This window comes from Falco punctatus (assembly GCF_963210335.1).
Source record: "Falco punctatus genome assembly, chromosome: 4".
Lineage (NCBI taxonomy): Eukaryota > Metazoa > Chordata > Aves > Falconiformes > Falconidae > Falco > Falco punctatus.
Window position 1 is genome coordinate 17,477,009 of NC_137583.1, and position 15,594 is coordinate 17,492,602.

General features: G+C 38.8%; 1 protein-coding gene across 4 annotated transcripts in view; it reads left to right on the plus strand.

Moving 5' to 3' along the window:
* Positions 1 to 15,594, plus strand: part of SLC25A26 (solute carrier family 25 member 26) — a 125,990-nt gene that overhangs the window by 29,193 nt on the left and 81,203 nt on the right. For 3 of the 4 annotated variants that reach the window (XR_013927445.1, XM_080382881.1, XM_080382883.1), the window contains 2 exons: positions 2,162 to 2,266; positions 3,725 to 3,772. The exons of the other annotated variant lie outside the window; for it this stretch is intronic. Coding sequence is in view for 2 of the 3 variants with exons in the window: in XM_080382881.1 (XP_080239007.1) it covers positions 2,162 to 2,266; positions 3,725 to 3,772 (153 nt within the window). In the remaining variant the exon portion in view is untranslated. The remainder of the gene's footprint in view (positions 1 to 2,161; positions 2,267 to 3,724; positions 3,773 to 15,594) is intronic. 4 annotated transcript variants of the gene reach the window in all.

The following is a 15,594-nucleotide window of genomic DNA, read 5'->3' on the forward strand; positions in this document are numbered from 1 at the left end:
TCAGATGTCTGAAAATTTAAGTATGAGTTCTCTTGGTTCATTATTATCATACTGGTGCTGCTTGAACCTGTTTAGCCAAGAAAGCAAATTGTGGAGATGTGCATTGTGTTCTTTCAACTTTGGCAGCATTACCTGGAAGGTGCTGCAGTGATTGAGATCTAAGTGTAATAGATTGGAGATTTTTCTGCATCCATCTGTTCCAGGTTGTTACTTTTTTTCAACCTTGTAGACGAGTAAGACTACATGTGAATTTAATCTTGCATACTTTACTTCAGAGACCTGTGTTTGACATCAAAAGACTACTCAGATTGTTATTGATAGTAAGGTACACATGTAGGAACAAATAAGGTAACACATTGTAAGTTCAGGTGCACAGCACAAATGTCACCGTTAAGTCTGATGTTGGCAGCTGTAGCTTATGGCTTTTTTAGTACCAGAAGTGCCCTATGGAGCCAATCTGACAGCGCAGCCCGGGTGACACAAGCCTTTATTTCCTTTCATAACAGCACAATGTAATCACTGTTTTTGTTCTTGTGCAGCCACAGATTCCCTTGTAAGTGCAAATTCAAATGGGAGAAACATCAAAGTTAATTTGAAATGAAATGCACCCCAAGTAGTCCGGGGGAAATGGAGACATTACTTTGTAGCCACCCTTCTCCTGCCAAAACTGCAGCACCCCAGATGTCAGGAAGCCACGCTGCGCTCTTTGTCTGGTCTTGATTGACTGGATTGTTTTCATCCGAGCCTTTTTAAAGCTTTCCTCCTGCCTCCATATTTTTAAGGAATAAAAAGCTAATATAAGGACATGGAGTGTTATGAAGCACATGGAGTGTTATGAAGCATGAAGTTCTATAAATATTTATGCTGAACTATCAAAAAACTTGACAGTTCTTATTTTCTTGACAGATTGGGGTCACTTGTTATTTTTGACCCTGAGAATTGAAGAGCACATGGAGTTAGATCTGTTTGTAATGACTTTTGGATATTGTTGTCTGGTAAACTTGTAGGAATGTAACAGGATAGCAGGCTTTTTCTTGGTCTCTGAGAAAATGGAACTTAAACCTTGTACTGTTACCCACAAATGACTACTTGAGTTACTGTCTCTGTGCCATCTGGCAGTGAATTCCTGAACTAACTTTGGTGCCTGCGTTTGAGCTAGCAGCTTGGTTTGCCACTTCAGATGGACAGCTGTCACTTAGGTTGCTTTTGACTTGAAGTACTCGGTGATCACTCATACATCTAGGAACCACAGTGTGTTCCCCAGCCCAGCACAGTGTGGGATTGAGGAAGGCTAAACATCTGGCAAAGGCCCAGGGTGTCTCTGGTGTTTGGCCACCAGTCCCAGGACTGCTTTAAGTATCCCTGGGGCCAGCTGAAGACAAACTCTTCTTGAAAGTTTAAGTGCTGATAAACAGGCATTTTGTAGAGAGATGAGAAGCTTATAATTCTCTGACACTTCGGGATCCTCGTTCCTCAAAATTATGTACCCAGAAGCTTAACTCCTACCTGAAGCCAGGTCTGGCTTATTCAGAAAAGCTGGAGCTTTGTGGTGGCAGCCACATTATTATATCCAGCTGCATGGGCCTTTCTTGCCTAATAAATTCATTGTGTAGGAAAGAATCCATCTGATGCTTCACCTTGAATGGAGTCCAGCGTGTTTCTATGTAAACCTTGAATATATCATTTGCATCTAAAGCTAACGGGAGTGTTTCTTGCTGTCAGTCACTAGAGGGCTCAAAGGAACTACCTAGGGAAGAAGTCTGTTGTTCTTCAAGTCCTGAATATCTAGTTTAGATCTGTGAAAGGGGCGGCAGGGGTGTGTGTATGGAATTTGTATGGCTGCCAAAAGACAGGATGGCTTCAAAATTTTAGCTTCATCAGTGATATTCCCCACCCAAATGTACTTCTGGTTTGGAAGTTAAAAATTTCAAGGGTATTTCCATTTTTCTGTTTGTACAATTTTATGTTCAGAAAGTACGTAGCTCTTGATGCAAATCCATAAGCTGCTCATAAACAGCTTTTAAGTCAAACTCATTTAATTACAAAAAATATTTCCTTATTTCTCAGATTTCTGTCCTTGGAACAATCTCTAAATGTGTCCACTATATGAAGAGCAAGGCAGCAAAAGGAACTGCTCTCTCCATGTCTGGTTCTCTTGCAGGTTGCATGCCTCATACGGGTGCCATCTGAGGTCATCAAGCAAAGGGCCCAGGTTTCTCCTTCCTCTAGTACCCTCCAGATTCTCTACCGTACCTTGTATCATGAGGTGAGTTCAGAGCACAGTGTCAAATAAGTTGCTTCATTCTTCCTTCTCAGTGCCATACATGTCCAGAAGCATTCCTACAGCTTTATTCTGGATCTTTCTGTGGTTCTGTAGTGCTCTCCCAGAACTTTCCCATCTATTCTTGTGTTGTTAAAAGCAATTGGCGTGTTAGGTTTAAGGAAACCAAACCTCTACCACCCTCATGTGAATGCATTTACATACACACTTCAAACAACTCTTTTTGTTCCCCTTTTTATAAGGGGTACCTACATTTGAAAAAAAAGAAAGTAGGGCGTGGAATTTAGCTTTCCAGTTTCCAAAGCTCTGCTTATATGTATGTAAGCAGTCTTTGTCTGGGACAACAGAACATTGGGTCTCTGTATATAGTTTGCTGAATGGTTTCCAGTTTTTGAAGCAGGCTTTGTAGAGGATGTCCTAAAGACACCATTTTGGAGAGGGTATGTAGGAGCTCTGGAAATGAGTGCTCATCCAGTATTGGTAACTTTTGAAAAATAAAGGCTTCTGTCATCTTTTCAGTAGTTACACTCTTCCTTCCTGTAAAAACCTGTTCAGGGCTGTTTTTACTGAGTCTCACAAGGGGTGTTTTTCAAATTGTGTTCCATAAGAGAAACTGGCTCCAGAAAACGCTGTGGGGAAAAATATTATACACACTTCCATGTGTAAAAGCCAGGAAAACGGAAATAATAAATATGACCTTTAAATGATCCACTTGATTTTTATTTGCTTGTTAATGAAAACTATTGTGATAACCCTGCACAAGAGGGTTGCTGGAACTTCTTTCTGTGACCTGATCATTTTGCTCTAAAAGCTGGTGCTCTCAAAACAGTATGGTTTTGCCCTTCTTTGTAACTGGCCACAGAACTATAAGACTTGCCAAACACTTGAATAAACTGTCCTGTAAGATAATAAGCATAATTTTATATACACTTATAAAATAAATTGTTTTGAATGTTATCAGCTGGTTTAAAATATGAAATATTTGTCTTGATAAAAGCTCTGAATCAAGGCTAAGAAGGTGGGCATAGGAAGCTGTCATTCTATGGTTCATTTTATGCAGACTATTTAAACAGAAGAGTAGTAGTTTCAAAATACTTATGGGATAGTGGATACTTCTAGAGCAAAATATTGGGCAAGTAGAGGTTGAAGTAATGTGTTTCTGTGCCTTCTTGCCCTTCTAATTTTAACTGTAAGGTATATTATCTTCTCTATAAATGATTATTCTGAACAGTGGTTAAATGATCTTTGAAATAAACATAAAATCCTCTGGCATTGTAAACCAGGGAATATAGTATGCAATGTTATAATCAATATAGTCAATTTGCAAGAAGTTCATGTCTGACATTCAGTAAGGTTGTAATGCTTGCCTTGTAATCACTGATAAATTGTGGTCTTTGGCAAACTAATTCACTGTAGCTGATGCTTTCTTTTGTTGGTTTACAGGGTATTGAAGGACTTTATCGGGGTTATAAAAGCACAGTATTAAGAGAGGTAAAAAACTTTTCTTTTTTTTTTAATTGATTCCTTTGCTTCAGTTTGTTTTCTAACAAGTGAAAGTAGTGCAATTGAGATAAATTGCTCTAACCATAAATTCTTAAGCCCTAATGTATTTCATTCTAGATAAGTTACTAGTCTGTAATTTAAATAGAATACTGATAATGTGTGCTAAGAAAACCTGTGTTAAATGCAAAAATTCATCTACCATGCTGTCTCTCTGTTCTGTTGCTTCTAATTGTAAAAGGATGGAAATGTATATGTTAACATGATGAAAACCAGAAAATGAAGTACTGGAAACTTCCCCAAGTCTTATGATTGCATCATGTGAAGTATGTGTATGCCAGCAATGGTGAACTGGTGGCATCAGGCCAAGTTTGGCATAGACAGATTTAGGCTTTCTTTAAATATATTCATCAGCAGATGCCAAGAGATTATCAGTCTTCTGTATATAGGGAGGATTGTGCTTGTTGGTTTTTTTTTAAACGTGTGAAAGAAATGCATTTAGTTATCCAGTCTATAGATGTGATATGGCATTACTTAACTCTAAATCAGAAGTACATCACTGTTGGGGAAAAAAATGGAGCTAAAAATATTTTGGCCTGCTTGGCAGAAAATAGTTCATAAAGTAAAATCTCTTCGTAAATGTACTGTGAATTACAGTATTGGTGTCATGGAATTGTTTCATGTGCTGTGTGAACTGAAGGCAGATTATAAAAGAGGTAGAAAACCATACTGATGAACTCCCACTCTAAAAGCGTTTCAGAATCAGATCCCAAGAGGTTGTATTTTGACAAAGCAGAAGTTGCACCATGGGTAACTCAAATCAAGAGATGAGGCTTGATTCCTATGAAATCATAACAGCTATTGCCCAGGAAGGGTTCTTTACTTACTGTGTTCAATGTGGTATGTGTGGGTTTGTCATCTTATATTACTTAACTGAGTAAACCAGGTTTGGATCTTTGGTTCATTATTTTTTTAAACACAGGATCAGGTCTATTGGCTGTGTTGCCATTGATAGTAAAGCCAGTTGCAGAGGCTTTTTAAGCCTTCATTCAATAGCTCTGCTTTTAAAAGCCTTTATTTTAAAAACTGTTTTAAAGGCAGTTATGTTAGCCAGCTCTTGTTACAATTATGGAATAAAGATGGGTAATAAATAAAAAATACCAAAATAAGAAATACCAAATGTAGTGTTCCTAAACGTGTTGACAAATGATAATGCATTGCAGTCTATTTTAGCAGTTTTGAGTGCTTAAAAATTAGTTACTTGTGCAAAGACAGCACCTGCTTTTCTGAAATGTAACCTCCACCATAGATAGCTTCGTTCTATACTTATTTTCTGGCTCACTAAACACGTTATTCACTCAGTTTTCATTTGGAGGCAGGCAAAAAAGGCCAACGAATCATTTTGATTTCTCTGAGGGGTTCTGAATAAATGAATAAATTTAGATCCCATTGAATACAGATTTTGCATACTAACAGGTAGATAAAACACATGGTTACTACTGGGTGTTATTCCCCTTAAAATTTGTTTTGACATATGTCAGGATGGTAATTAATTTGCAGACCATATTCATGGCATAGTGTGTGACCCTGCTGAGATAACTTTGTTTACTCAAAATGGCAGCACTTTGTTGGAAATTTAATGGGGGTCTTCTCCATTATGTATATTCATAAAAGATCCTTCAGGACTCATTTCAGTTGAAGTATTGCTTTTTGGGAGAATCTGTCCAATAGAATGAGAAATAAATGATTACCAAATGAAATGTGCTTTCTCTTCAAAATGAAACAAATCATAAGTGATGTTTAAGAAAAAATATAAGTCTTTGAATTTAACACTGTTAAGACCATTGCATTTTTCTGACACAAATACTGTAATGCAATGTCCACTTGAGTAAGAACAGCATATTGAACCTTCAGCTGGAACTGTTGTAAGCCTGACATTTAATCTCTGTATTTTCCCTTCTATTTGGGTATACTTTTTCCTTTAAGAAAAGTCTTTGTTTTCAGATAAAAATCTATGTTAATTCATTATTGCACACATCCAGGTAGCTGCATAGTATGTATAGACTGATATTTAATTCCAGCTGACTTCTATATTTACCGAGTTTGTTTACATGCTTTGGTTCTTTACTTACACAAAACTCTTTGTTTAGTTACAGTGGAGTGGGTTTTTTGGATAGAGGGCTTCAGTCCATGATTTTTAATCTAAAAAAAAGAATAATTGGAAGAGGCTGGTAATATTGATGCTTTTTTTTAAAAGGAAGATTAATTTTAGTTGTTGCATCAGGCTAAAATTCTGTGTAATACACAAAGCGGATTTCAGTGCTTGGACAGAGATCTGCTTGTGACTTGCTTGGACTTCAGTGAAAATGAGTCTGTTTGTAAATGGAGTACAATGTTGAAACCTTATCTTTTTACTATAGCATAGTAGATCTTTTCAAGACAGCCTTATTCCGCTCCATGTAATTTGCATTAGCTGCTCTGCTGCTTCTGTTCTGGTGTTCTGGTGCAAGGTAGTTGTTTCATCCTTCATTTTTTATTTTCACTTTTTCACTTATTCCCTTTATCTTCTCATCAGAATACTTTCTGTACAGATGAATATTGTAAGAGAAAGAAGATGGCTAAATATGTAATGCTTTTGGAAATAACTTCAAGTGAACCTCAATGCTTGGAAATTTTGGCTATGACTCTTTCATCTACCTCCGTTTTGGTGCCTCTTCTCTCGCTTGTATCTCCATTACATTTTTGGTCTTTACATCTATCTTTGATGTAGTTACACTGAACTAATCCTAAAATTGAAAGGGAAGTGAGGTACAGTGCCTCATTCTGTTGGCAGTAGTAGCCTGAAAGAGACATCCGTGCTCCAAGAGGAAAGCTTTTGTGCAAAAGCACAAAGTGGGAGTATGGCTATTAGGTTGCTGAATGAGACTTTGAATAAATGGCAGAAATCGGAGGCTGTGAAACGATGTGGAATTCCCATGATGTCATTTCCAAAGCAAATCCAAGTGAGAATTGTCCTTTCCTATGGTTGTAGTGTACCAGTGTGCATCGGTGTGGAAACTGGATCATTGTACCAAGAACAGTCAATGAGCAGGTAAATTTATTCATGTTTTCCACAACACACACAAGTTCATTTGTAAAATCTCCAGCCATCTTATAACAAGGCAGGAGCAGACTATAAATCTGCTGTAAATCCTCTAGAATTTCTTAATGGGAATGTAGTTCTGCTGCTGAGATCTTATATAAGCAAATGGAGCCAGATTTTTAATTCCTGCATAATTCATTTTATTAACTATGACCAAGTAGAACATCTGTTAAAATTCCATAATGTTCAGTTCATGGGAAAAAGAGAGAAACCCCTGAGTTCCTGTTGGAGCTTTTCCATTTCCATTAATGTTACAGGAGTCTAGCAGATGTCTTAAAGGACATTATGAATGAGAGGACAACACAAAAGAAAATGAAGTGCCTGTTCAGTTTCCCCGTGTACAATAGCTTGTTGTACAACGAGTTACTTCACCCTCTGTGTGTCTGCGTGCAGGTTGCAGCTTTGCACAAGCAGTGCCATGGTTAACTGTAGTGTCTCTTCTGTTCTGAGTTGCCATAGACTGGAAGAACTGAGTGAGTTTTCTGTGTGTTTTTAGTTTAATTTGTCACTTAAAAATTCTGCAGATGGACTGGGCCCTAGCCCAGAAGTAGATTCAAAAGGAGCTAAAATTAATATGAAACTCTTCCTTAAAGACAAAGGGTATGGAGGATGACTGGATCCTTACACAGGTGTCTTGAAAGGGGGCTTAGAATAGTTTTCAAATGTCAGTCCTTGCGGTGCAGGTAGCCCTGAGTGGGCTTGTCCTTTGTGGTGCCTCACAGGCTTTCCTGAGAAAATGCAGATTATCCACTTGTGGTGGCCTCCATTCCTCAGGACTCATCTCAGAGCTCTAAATTTGAAAGAAAACTGCTGATAAATCTGAACCCACACTTTTACAGCATCCTATTGATCTTACTTCCAGTGAGATAGCCTAGTCATCGCTTTTGGGAGTCCTTGGTTTTTAAGTTAGTACAGTTGTGGGTTGGGTTGGTTTTTTTGTGTTTGCTTTTTTTCCTTCGCTGTATGCAAGTCAAAGCCCTAAGTGGATAAAGGCAGCTACTGCTGTCTTGGGAGGAAGAGAACACTCCATGCTACATTAATTTTGGGGAGGAGAAGAACAGCTAATTCAAAGTATGCTGTTGCATTAATGAGTGGCAGCAGTGTGACAAACAGGGCACAAATTCAGGCTCTTCTCAATCTCAGAAAGCCAAGAACTAATAATGTCTCCAGAGGAGGAGGTACTGTTTGTTGTATGTATGCTGCAGAGCTCATGTACTGTTATAATGAGTGTATCAAAAGGGATGTGGAGGATACACAATACCGCCTATGCAGATGAAGAAGGAGCTAGCAGAAAAAAGATCAACCAAAAAACCCCTTCTTAAATGACTTACTACCTGGGAGAGAGGGAATCTAAAGCAACTAGCAGTAAAATGGGCCTTAAAGGCACACCTGCTGCATTTTCCTAAATTTAAAGGGTCTGTGAACAAAGGATGCCGAGAAGGGTTTGTATAAAAATGTGAAACCCAGCTGAGATATGTTGACCCTGCGACTGGGGGAGGGAGGGGATCTCTGAGGGCTGAGCTTGATAGGGAGCAGTCTGCAAACAGGGAGCCTAGTTTGTTTATTCACTAGAGGTAGTTTTGCATGCTTTTCTTTTGTTAGGACATCTTTATATAAATATCCTGTTCTCGTAGCTGTTAGAGTTTTTTTTAAGTTTATCTCTGTTGCTGTAGGACAGAAAGAATGTTATTAATACATTCTTTTACTTGCACAATTAAAACTTTGATCTTCTGTCATTCTCTGTGTATTACAGAGCAGATGTCGATAGAAGTAGGCAAACAGGATGCTATCTTAATGCAATATTTGGAAAAACAAACATCCTCCTTAATGAAATGTGTAGTATCTGTCTTTTGTTACCTTCTGGAAAACTGAGCTGGCTTTATTTTATTTTGTGATTCTAGATAGATTATGTTTAACCAGAAATTTGCCAGGCAGGATCTGTAACACCTGTTTTTTACTTTTACTGAGCACCCAGCATTTCTTTGGCTTCGGTGTTTCCATATAGGAAGAACAACAACAGTCTCATCAAAGGGATAGAAACTGTAATATGGATTAACTAGTTAGTCCCTGCCATGTGGAAAATTATGCGGAAGTTATGTGACATGATTAATGGGAGAAATAAGTCCCTCTTTTCCCCTCCCCTTAACATTACTCTGTCTTGGAAAGCTGATCACTCGAGTTGTGTCAGCTCTTGTATCACTTCTACACTTGAATCCTTCTAGATACCTATATTCAAGGGATTACCATTTTGAAAGGTATGTAAAGGTTAAAGATAACTCTTGTGCAGTAAGAGCAGGAGACAAGTCCATGCTCTTGGGTAAAGGCTCAGACACATCCTAGCTTGTGACCTGGAACACTGGTAAATGGACAAAAAAGGAATAACTGTTCTTTGCTGTTGTAGGTTAGGCTTGTTACCTTTTCCCTGCAAATGCTGGAATAGCACTTGGAAGTGAAAATGAAGATCTCAAAAAGCACTTACAAATTACTTGTACAGACCGCAAAATAACCCTGTTTTTTCTACTTTACCAGTTGTGGGAAATAGGTTTTGTGACTGAATTGTCTGAATGGCAAATAAACTGGCCAGGATGGATAGAGACCTATAGAGATCTAAAGCAAATTCCTTGTTGAAGTTTCAGGGGGGGTGATGTCTTCTCCCTCCACCTCCTGTCAAGCATGTGCAATGATCTCAGATTTTCCGGTTGAGCATGCTCCCTCTCTCAGGCTAGATGTAGTATCCGTATATACTGGTTAGAGGCAGAAGAAGCCACCCTTGCCGCCGTTGATTTGCAGTTTACCAGTGGAGCATACAATTATTGCATCTGTCTGACATCAGTGGATATTTTCAAATGAAAAGAATTTCGTACATGCAGAGTGTTTCTGTATTTTGAAAACTACAGTGTTGCATTTAGGGTCTTTGAACAGAAAAAATGCTTTGAAAACTATATGTGCTAAAAACAGCTTATGTGACTTGATAATGCACATTCTTTCCAAATGAATGTGTATGCAAGCAGAGTCATGCAGGAAGCATACTGTGCTGCATGCTTGAAATAGAGATACTATTTCCATGCGTTCTCTAAGCAGCTTACTTAAGAATTTTTGCAAGTGATGTTTTCTGCAGCATTCACAGCGTAGGAATGTGTTTTGTGGGTCAGTAGCAACACTGTGGGCAAGAACAAGTTGAGAAGAAGAAAATGCCTAACTTTGTTCTGGTTTTCAACATGCTGTGATGTTTCTTGTTGGTTGGGGTTTTTTTGTTGTGCCTTTTTTTTTTTTTCTTTTAATTTTTATACAACTTAAGAACTATTTTCTTTACATTGGTTGCTTTTATTTTTTACATGTTTCACAGTAGTTTGAAGAGCATACTCCACATGCTATCTCCAGTGGAGAATGTGAATTTTCCCCCCTCTGTTTCCCCACCTAAATAAAACTACCTGTGATAAAGGATCAGAAAGTGGTTGCAAATCCCTGATGACGGAGAACACAAAGAAAGCATCCCTTTCCCTGATGAGAAGGTGGGACTGTAACAAGAAGGAGGAAAAGCACCAAGAGACAGAGTCCTCATGAAAGGAGAAACGGCTTAAAATAGTAGAAGTAGTAAGTAGCAAATAAGTGATTACAGGTAGTAGTTTTTAAAAACCCAACAAGCTATCTGATAGTGCCATTGGATGAGTAACATCTTTAAAGCTTTCCAGAGTAAACTAAGGATATTAGAGTTAATGGCATAACTTTGAATCTTCAGTCATTGAAGTCTCTAGCATGACACTGAAGTCAAGGGAAACCACTACATGTCTAATGAGATTAGACAGTTGTGCCTACTTCTGTAAAATTTGGCTGGCCTTAACACTTGTGACTGTTTAAAAGCCAAAAAGAAAGAATCAAACAAAAATTTGTGGAATTTTTGGCTGAGTGGTGGCTTTTAGTTTTAATTCCACAGCTCCGTTCCGCTATGGGCAACTGTATTTTGTCTGTCTAAATTCTTTCTGTAGTTCTCAGTGGGAGATGAGATTTCCTGTTTTACTAGGTTTTAGAGTAATCCTGCCAGTGGCTAAAGGGTTGCTGGACTGTGTCTGGGGAAGACCGCGTTTCTTTCATGGGTGAAACCATTTCTGTATGTCTGTGCTGAAGTGGGTAATCCTCTAACCCTAAAAAGACATGTGCGTGCTGTATCTGTTTATATAAAATCTGTGCAAAACAACATATGGATGCATATAATTGTAAAATATGGTATTGTTTTTGATAATACCTTGTCTCAAGGGTCTTGGACTCTCTGAAGCAACTAGTCCTATAAATGTGTGATCTGTCTGGAACAACAAGCAATTTAGCAATTTTCTAAAAGTACAGGGCTTTCTTTCAAGGATGAAATTCTTGCCTGAAGTAGACCAAAACATGATTTTTACAGTGGAAGGCTTCCACCAGCAGAATCACACTGCTGTCAGTATTAATAGCAATTAACTGGTTTTCATACTTGGGCTGCTGTTACCTAGATTGTCTACATCTGCTAAAACCCAGAAGCATGGTGAAAAGAATCAGCAATCCAAGATCAAAAGCTTTTTCCCAAAATTCCTTGTATAATGTTATCTCAACCAGCAGTTCTGCTTTAAGACAAAGAGCCGAGTGTCTGCTCTGGTCAAGAGAAGATGCACTTCAGGACCTGAGGGCACAGTGGGAGTTCTGGGCAGGGCTGGCATGGACCAGGAGCCTGGGCTGTCTGCTTTCTGCTTGTCCTTGAACCTGGCAATGACCGAGAGCCTTTAGCACTTGTGAGTCTCCAGGCACTAATGGAGCGGTGGCTGTCATCTTGCTTTCTCTTTTGTCAGAAAGATGGTGTTTTCAGAAAGACAATGTTTTCATGTTCTGTAGCTTGGGTGAAATAGTTCGGCAAGGGAGGTCTGAAGACATTGACACATGAGCTCTAGTGATTTTTTTGGGAGAATCCCCTCCCTTCTGTGGTGGGGTTAGCACCTCTGTAGCTTGGAGCAGCAGGAAGCAGTGGGCTTTGAGCAGGTGTTCGAAGGAGGGCCTGACGGATGCTAGTTTCTTCTGGTTCTGGTACAGGGGAAGGAACCTCTAGCAATGGGGTGAGGCAGGCGGTTGGGGAAAATCTCTTAAATCATCCCAGCGCTGATTGCAAGAATGTGTCATCTGTACTCTCAATATGAAAATTCAGGTCTGTGTGTATCCATAATAATGTGCCTGCTGGTGGTGCTGGTTTTGGTGGGAGCCTAAACACTCGAATTAATTTCTCTGCGGATCATTGGAGACAGTAGTGAGCATGTAGGAGAGGGGAAACTGATTTTAGTCTAAGCTGCTGCTGAAACCATGCCTTCATTCAACCGTAAATAATTCCACTTGATCCTGACAGGCCACTAGATTTTTAAATATTTACTTTTATATATTTATTTATTTACTTAGATATATAATACTTTCTCTGTTACTTGTTTACATTACATGTAATGTTTATGTATAAATATTAGGCATCTACTGAGAAATATGAAACTGAAAAGTTGAATCTGTAACCCAAAGGTTATTGTGAAGGTGTGAAAAGAAACAAGATTTGCAGCAGAGAGCTTATGTAATTTATCATAGTTACGATAATGTTTGGAAGCATGGCCAGTGGGGCACTTGTGAGAGTCTGCTACAAGAACCATTCTTCCAAATGCTCAATATAGATCATACTTCAATTTTTTTGAAAGACTATCTTGTTATTATCTTGCAGGAAACAGGAGTTAATTCCACTGTTTTGAGTGTAGGAAGTGACCCAAAAAAAAGAAAATACTGAAAGTCATACCTAGCTTCACAATACTTTATGGGCCAGCTTTGGCTAGTTTTAGGGGACGGAATGATAAAATGACTCTTTTTAGCTTGTTTAAAGGTGAATATTGGGAGTGCACTAGCAGTCAATCCTTATAGTAAACATTTTTGCTAATTAAGGGAAAATAAGTCAATTCAGGGCATGGGATCTCTTGCTTCTGTTTAAAAAAAAAAAAAAAAGCTGGAGCACAGTGACTTTTCTCGTTTCCTCCTTGCTCTGGGTGTATTGCCTCTGTGCTACAAGCTGTCAGAGACACCAGAGGGCACACGCTGCCTGCACTTGCTGCAGTGTCAGCCCAAGGAAATGCCTGTCGCAGGGGACCCAGTCTTAGCATGACCTGTGGATCTTGGAATTGACTTTGCTTTAATCCTGCCTCTCAACCCAGTTGCAAAGGAAACATAAAATTTGAAATGTTATTAATTTTATTTGACTCTGGGGACTAGTCCCATTGAATTTCCTGGGACTAACTTGTGTGAGTAAATGGAGTGAGATTTCGTTTGGGAATGATTTTTATGGATTCCTATTTTTTAACTTTGACTAGGTTTTCATTTGATACGAATTGATTGTATAAGGTCTATAGGTCTGTAGTCTTGCCCAGTGGAATAATGTCTATGTGATCATAAAGAAGAGAAAGGAGGTTCTATGATTGTGACACATTACACTGTCCATGCTGAGACTTTGTAGGTTATGTAGTAAGCTATTTTAAATTTTATTTTAGCACCAGTTTTTGCCAAGATTCTGCATTTCTTTAGCTTCTCTGTTTTTAAGACAAATACAATAAGCTTTATAATATTTGGGATAATGCCCACATAATGTGCACCTTAATTTGAGAATCCCTTGTCACTTTGTAGTTGGAAATGCATGTGGGGGATAGAACAGGAGACGGGTGGTAACGTGATTTTCATTATTTTTATAGAAATGGAGGCAAAGCAGGCCTGGTGTGTATACTGCAGATGGAAATGGTGTTATTAAACGAGGCTCTTATCTCGCTTTTATTTTTCTGTTAATTTTATAGACGCCAATAAAGTATAAGCTCTGCAAATTTTCTTTTTATGCCAGTTGAATATGTGAAAACTGTGTTCTTGCTTTTCAAAGCCAGCAGGTCTAGCTACAATGAAGTAGAGCTTGGCCTGAATGTTTTGGCATTACACTGCAGATGCAGCAATGCTCGGGTCACTCTGCCAGATCTGGCTATCCGAGGCTTGAGTCTTTCCCAGGTAAAGGCTGCTAGTGATGCACAACACATGACATGGGTGAACTTCTGTCATGAGTAAACTAGGCATCTCAAGAACACCCCCCACCCCCCCCAAACAGAGAGTGAAACGTAAGCCAGGATACTATCCCTGCCTTCCCATGGGAGAACAGCTAGTACGTTGTATTCTGTGTTTGCATTTGACGTTGTACAGTCCTTTAATGTAAAAGAGCAGAGCAAATAGAGAAGTATCCATGCATATCAAAATAAATAATATGCTCGTACCTTAGCAGAAAGTTATCAGCTCCGTTCTTGTTTTTGCTGATACAAAATCCTGAAGGTCAAGAAAACATTTTAGGAGTTTTGTGAAATACAAGACCATAAGGCACTTAACTGTGAATCTTGTTTCTTTAATGCCAATTAAAGCAAAATTTGGCCCAGTGTTAATTTTGCCACTGGCTACATACCTCACAAGTTTTGGATGGATGTTTTTTTCCACTTTTTCTCCAGCCCTCCCAGCATTTTGCCTTCTGGCCTGTACAGCTGTGCTGCTAGTATACTTTCTATTTCTGGAAATGACCCATGTGGTTAGGTCAGTTTGTTTTAGCCTTGCTCCTTGTTGCTGAAGTAGAATAGCACATTTCCCCTAACTGCATGAAAGCTAGGGTAGACAATCTTGATAAATATGATTAATAGGCCTCTCTGCTTTGCTCTGCAGCTGAAGACTTCCTGAGATTCTGTGTCAGCTGTGCTACAGCTCCCCAAACCAACCTTTGCACAGAAAGTATGCCACAGGTTCAGTTATGTTGTTGAAGATATTTTTATTCACAGCTTTTGCTATAGGAAAGTCTTTGCAATTGAAATATGGTAACAATAGTCTGAAGAGGTAGTATTGGCAGGAAAAACAATTTATAAATATGGGTGAGTGTGGATTTTTTCCCCTCTGTTACCTAGAAGTTTGTTGGTTATGTTTCTTGTGACTGAAGTTAAATCTGGAGTTTAGTCAGGTGTTTAATTCCTCCTCTGATCAGCAGGATAGTAACTATGATAGGATATAGTAGCAAGTGTAGTAGCTTTGAGTCAATTACAACTTGTTGGTACATGGACTGTATTTGTAGGTTACTGTTATTTTTTACTGACTTAATGTGACTTAAATTCATAGTACTTGACAGAAAATACCTTTTGTGGTGTTACTTTTGTCAGAAGGGTAAACAAATGAGTATCATATTATCCTGCTGAAAAATGTTATCTAGAGACTCCAGCAGTTACATGACTACTTTAGAAATGGAAAGAAAGAATATAGGGGAAAAAATACTCACATTGATGTGAGTGATAATAAAATGTGTGATTGGCATCAAGGAACATTCAGCTCGTACCTCTCTGTTAATTAGCAGACACTCAAATTTGTGAGGGTACTTTGTGATTTGTCCTTAAAATTCAGAGGCCAGACTTCTTCTGCCCTGCATGTGGGAATTGCTGGCTGCAGCACAGGCTGAATCTATCTAGTTTTCCTGGTGACTGCTATGCAATTGTAATTGCAGGGGCACATCAGCATTCTCAATAATTGAGTACAAGTCTTAATAGCAAATAATCCTCTTGAAGCTGTTCCCCCCCCCCCCCCCCCCCTCCCCTCCACTGCAATCAAAGGAGAGCTTTGTTAAGGCATT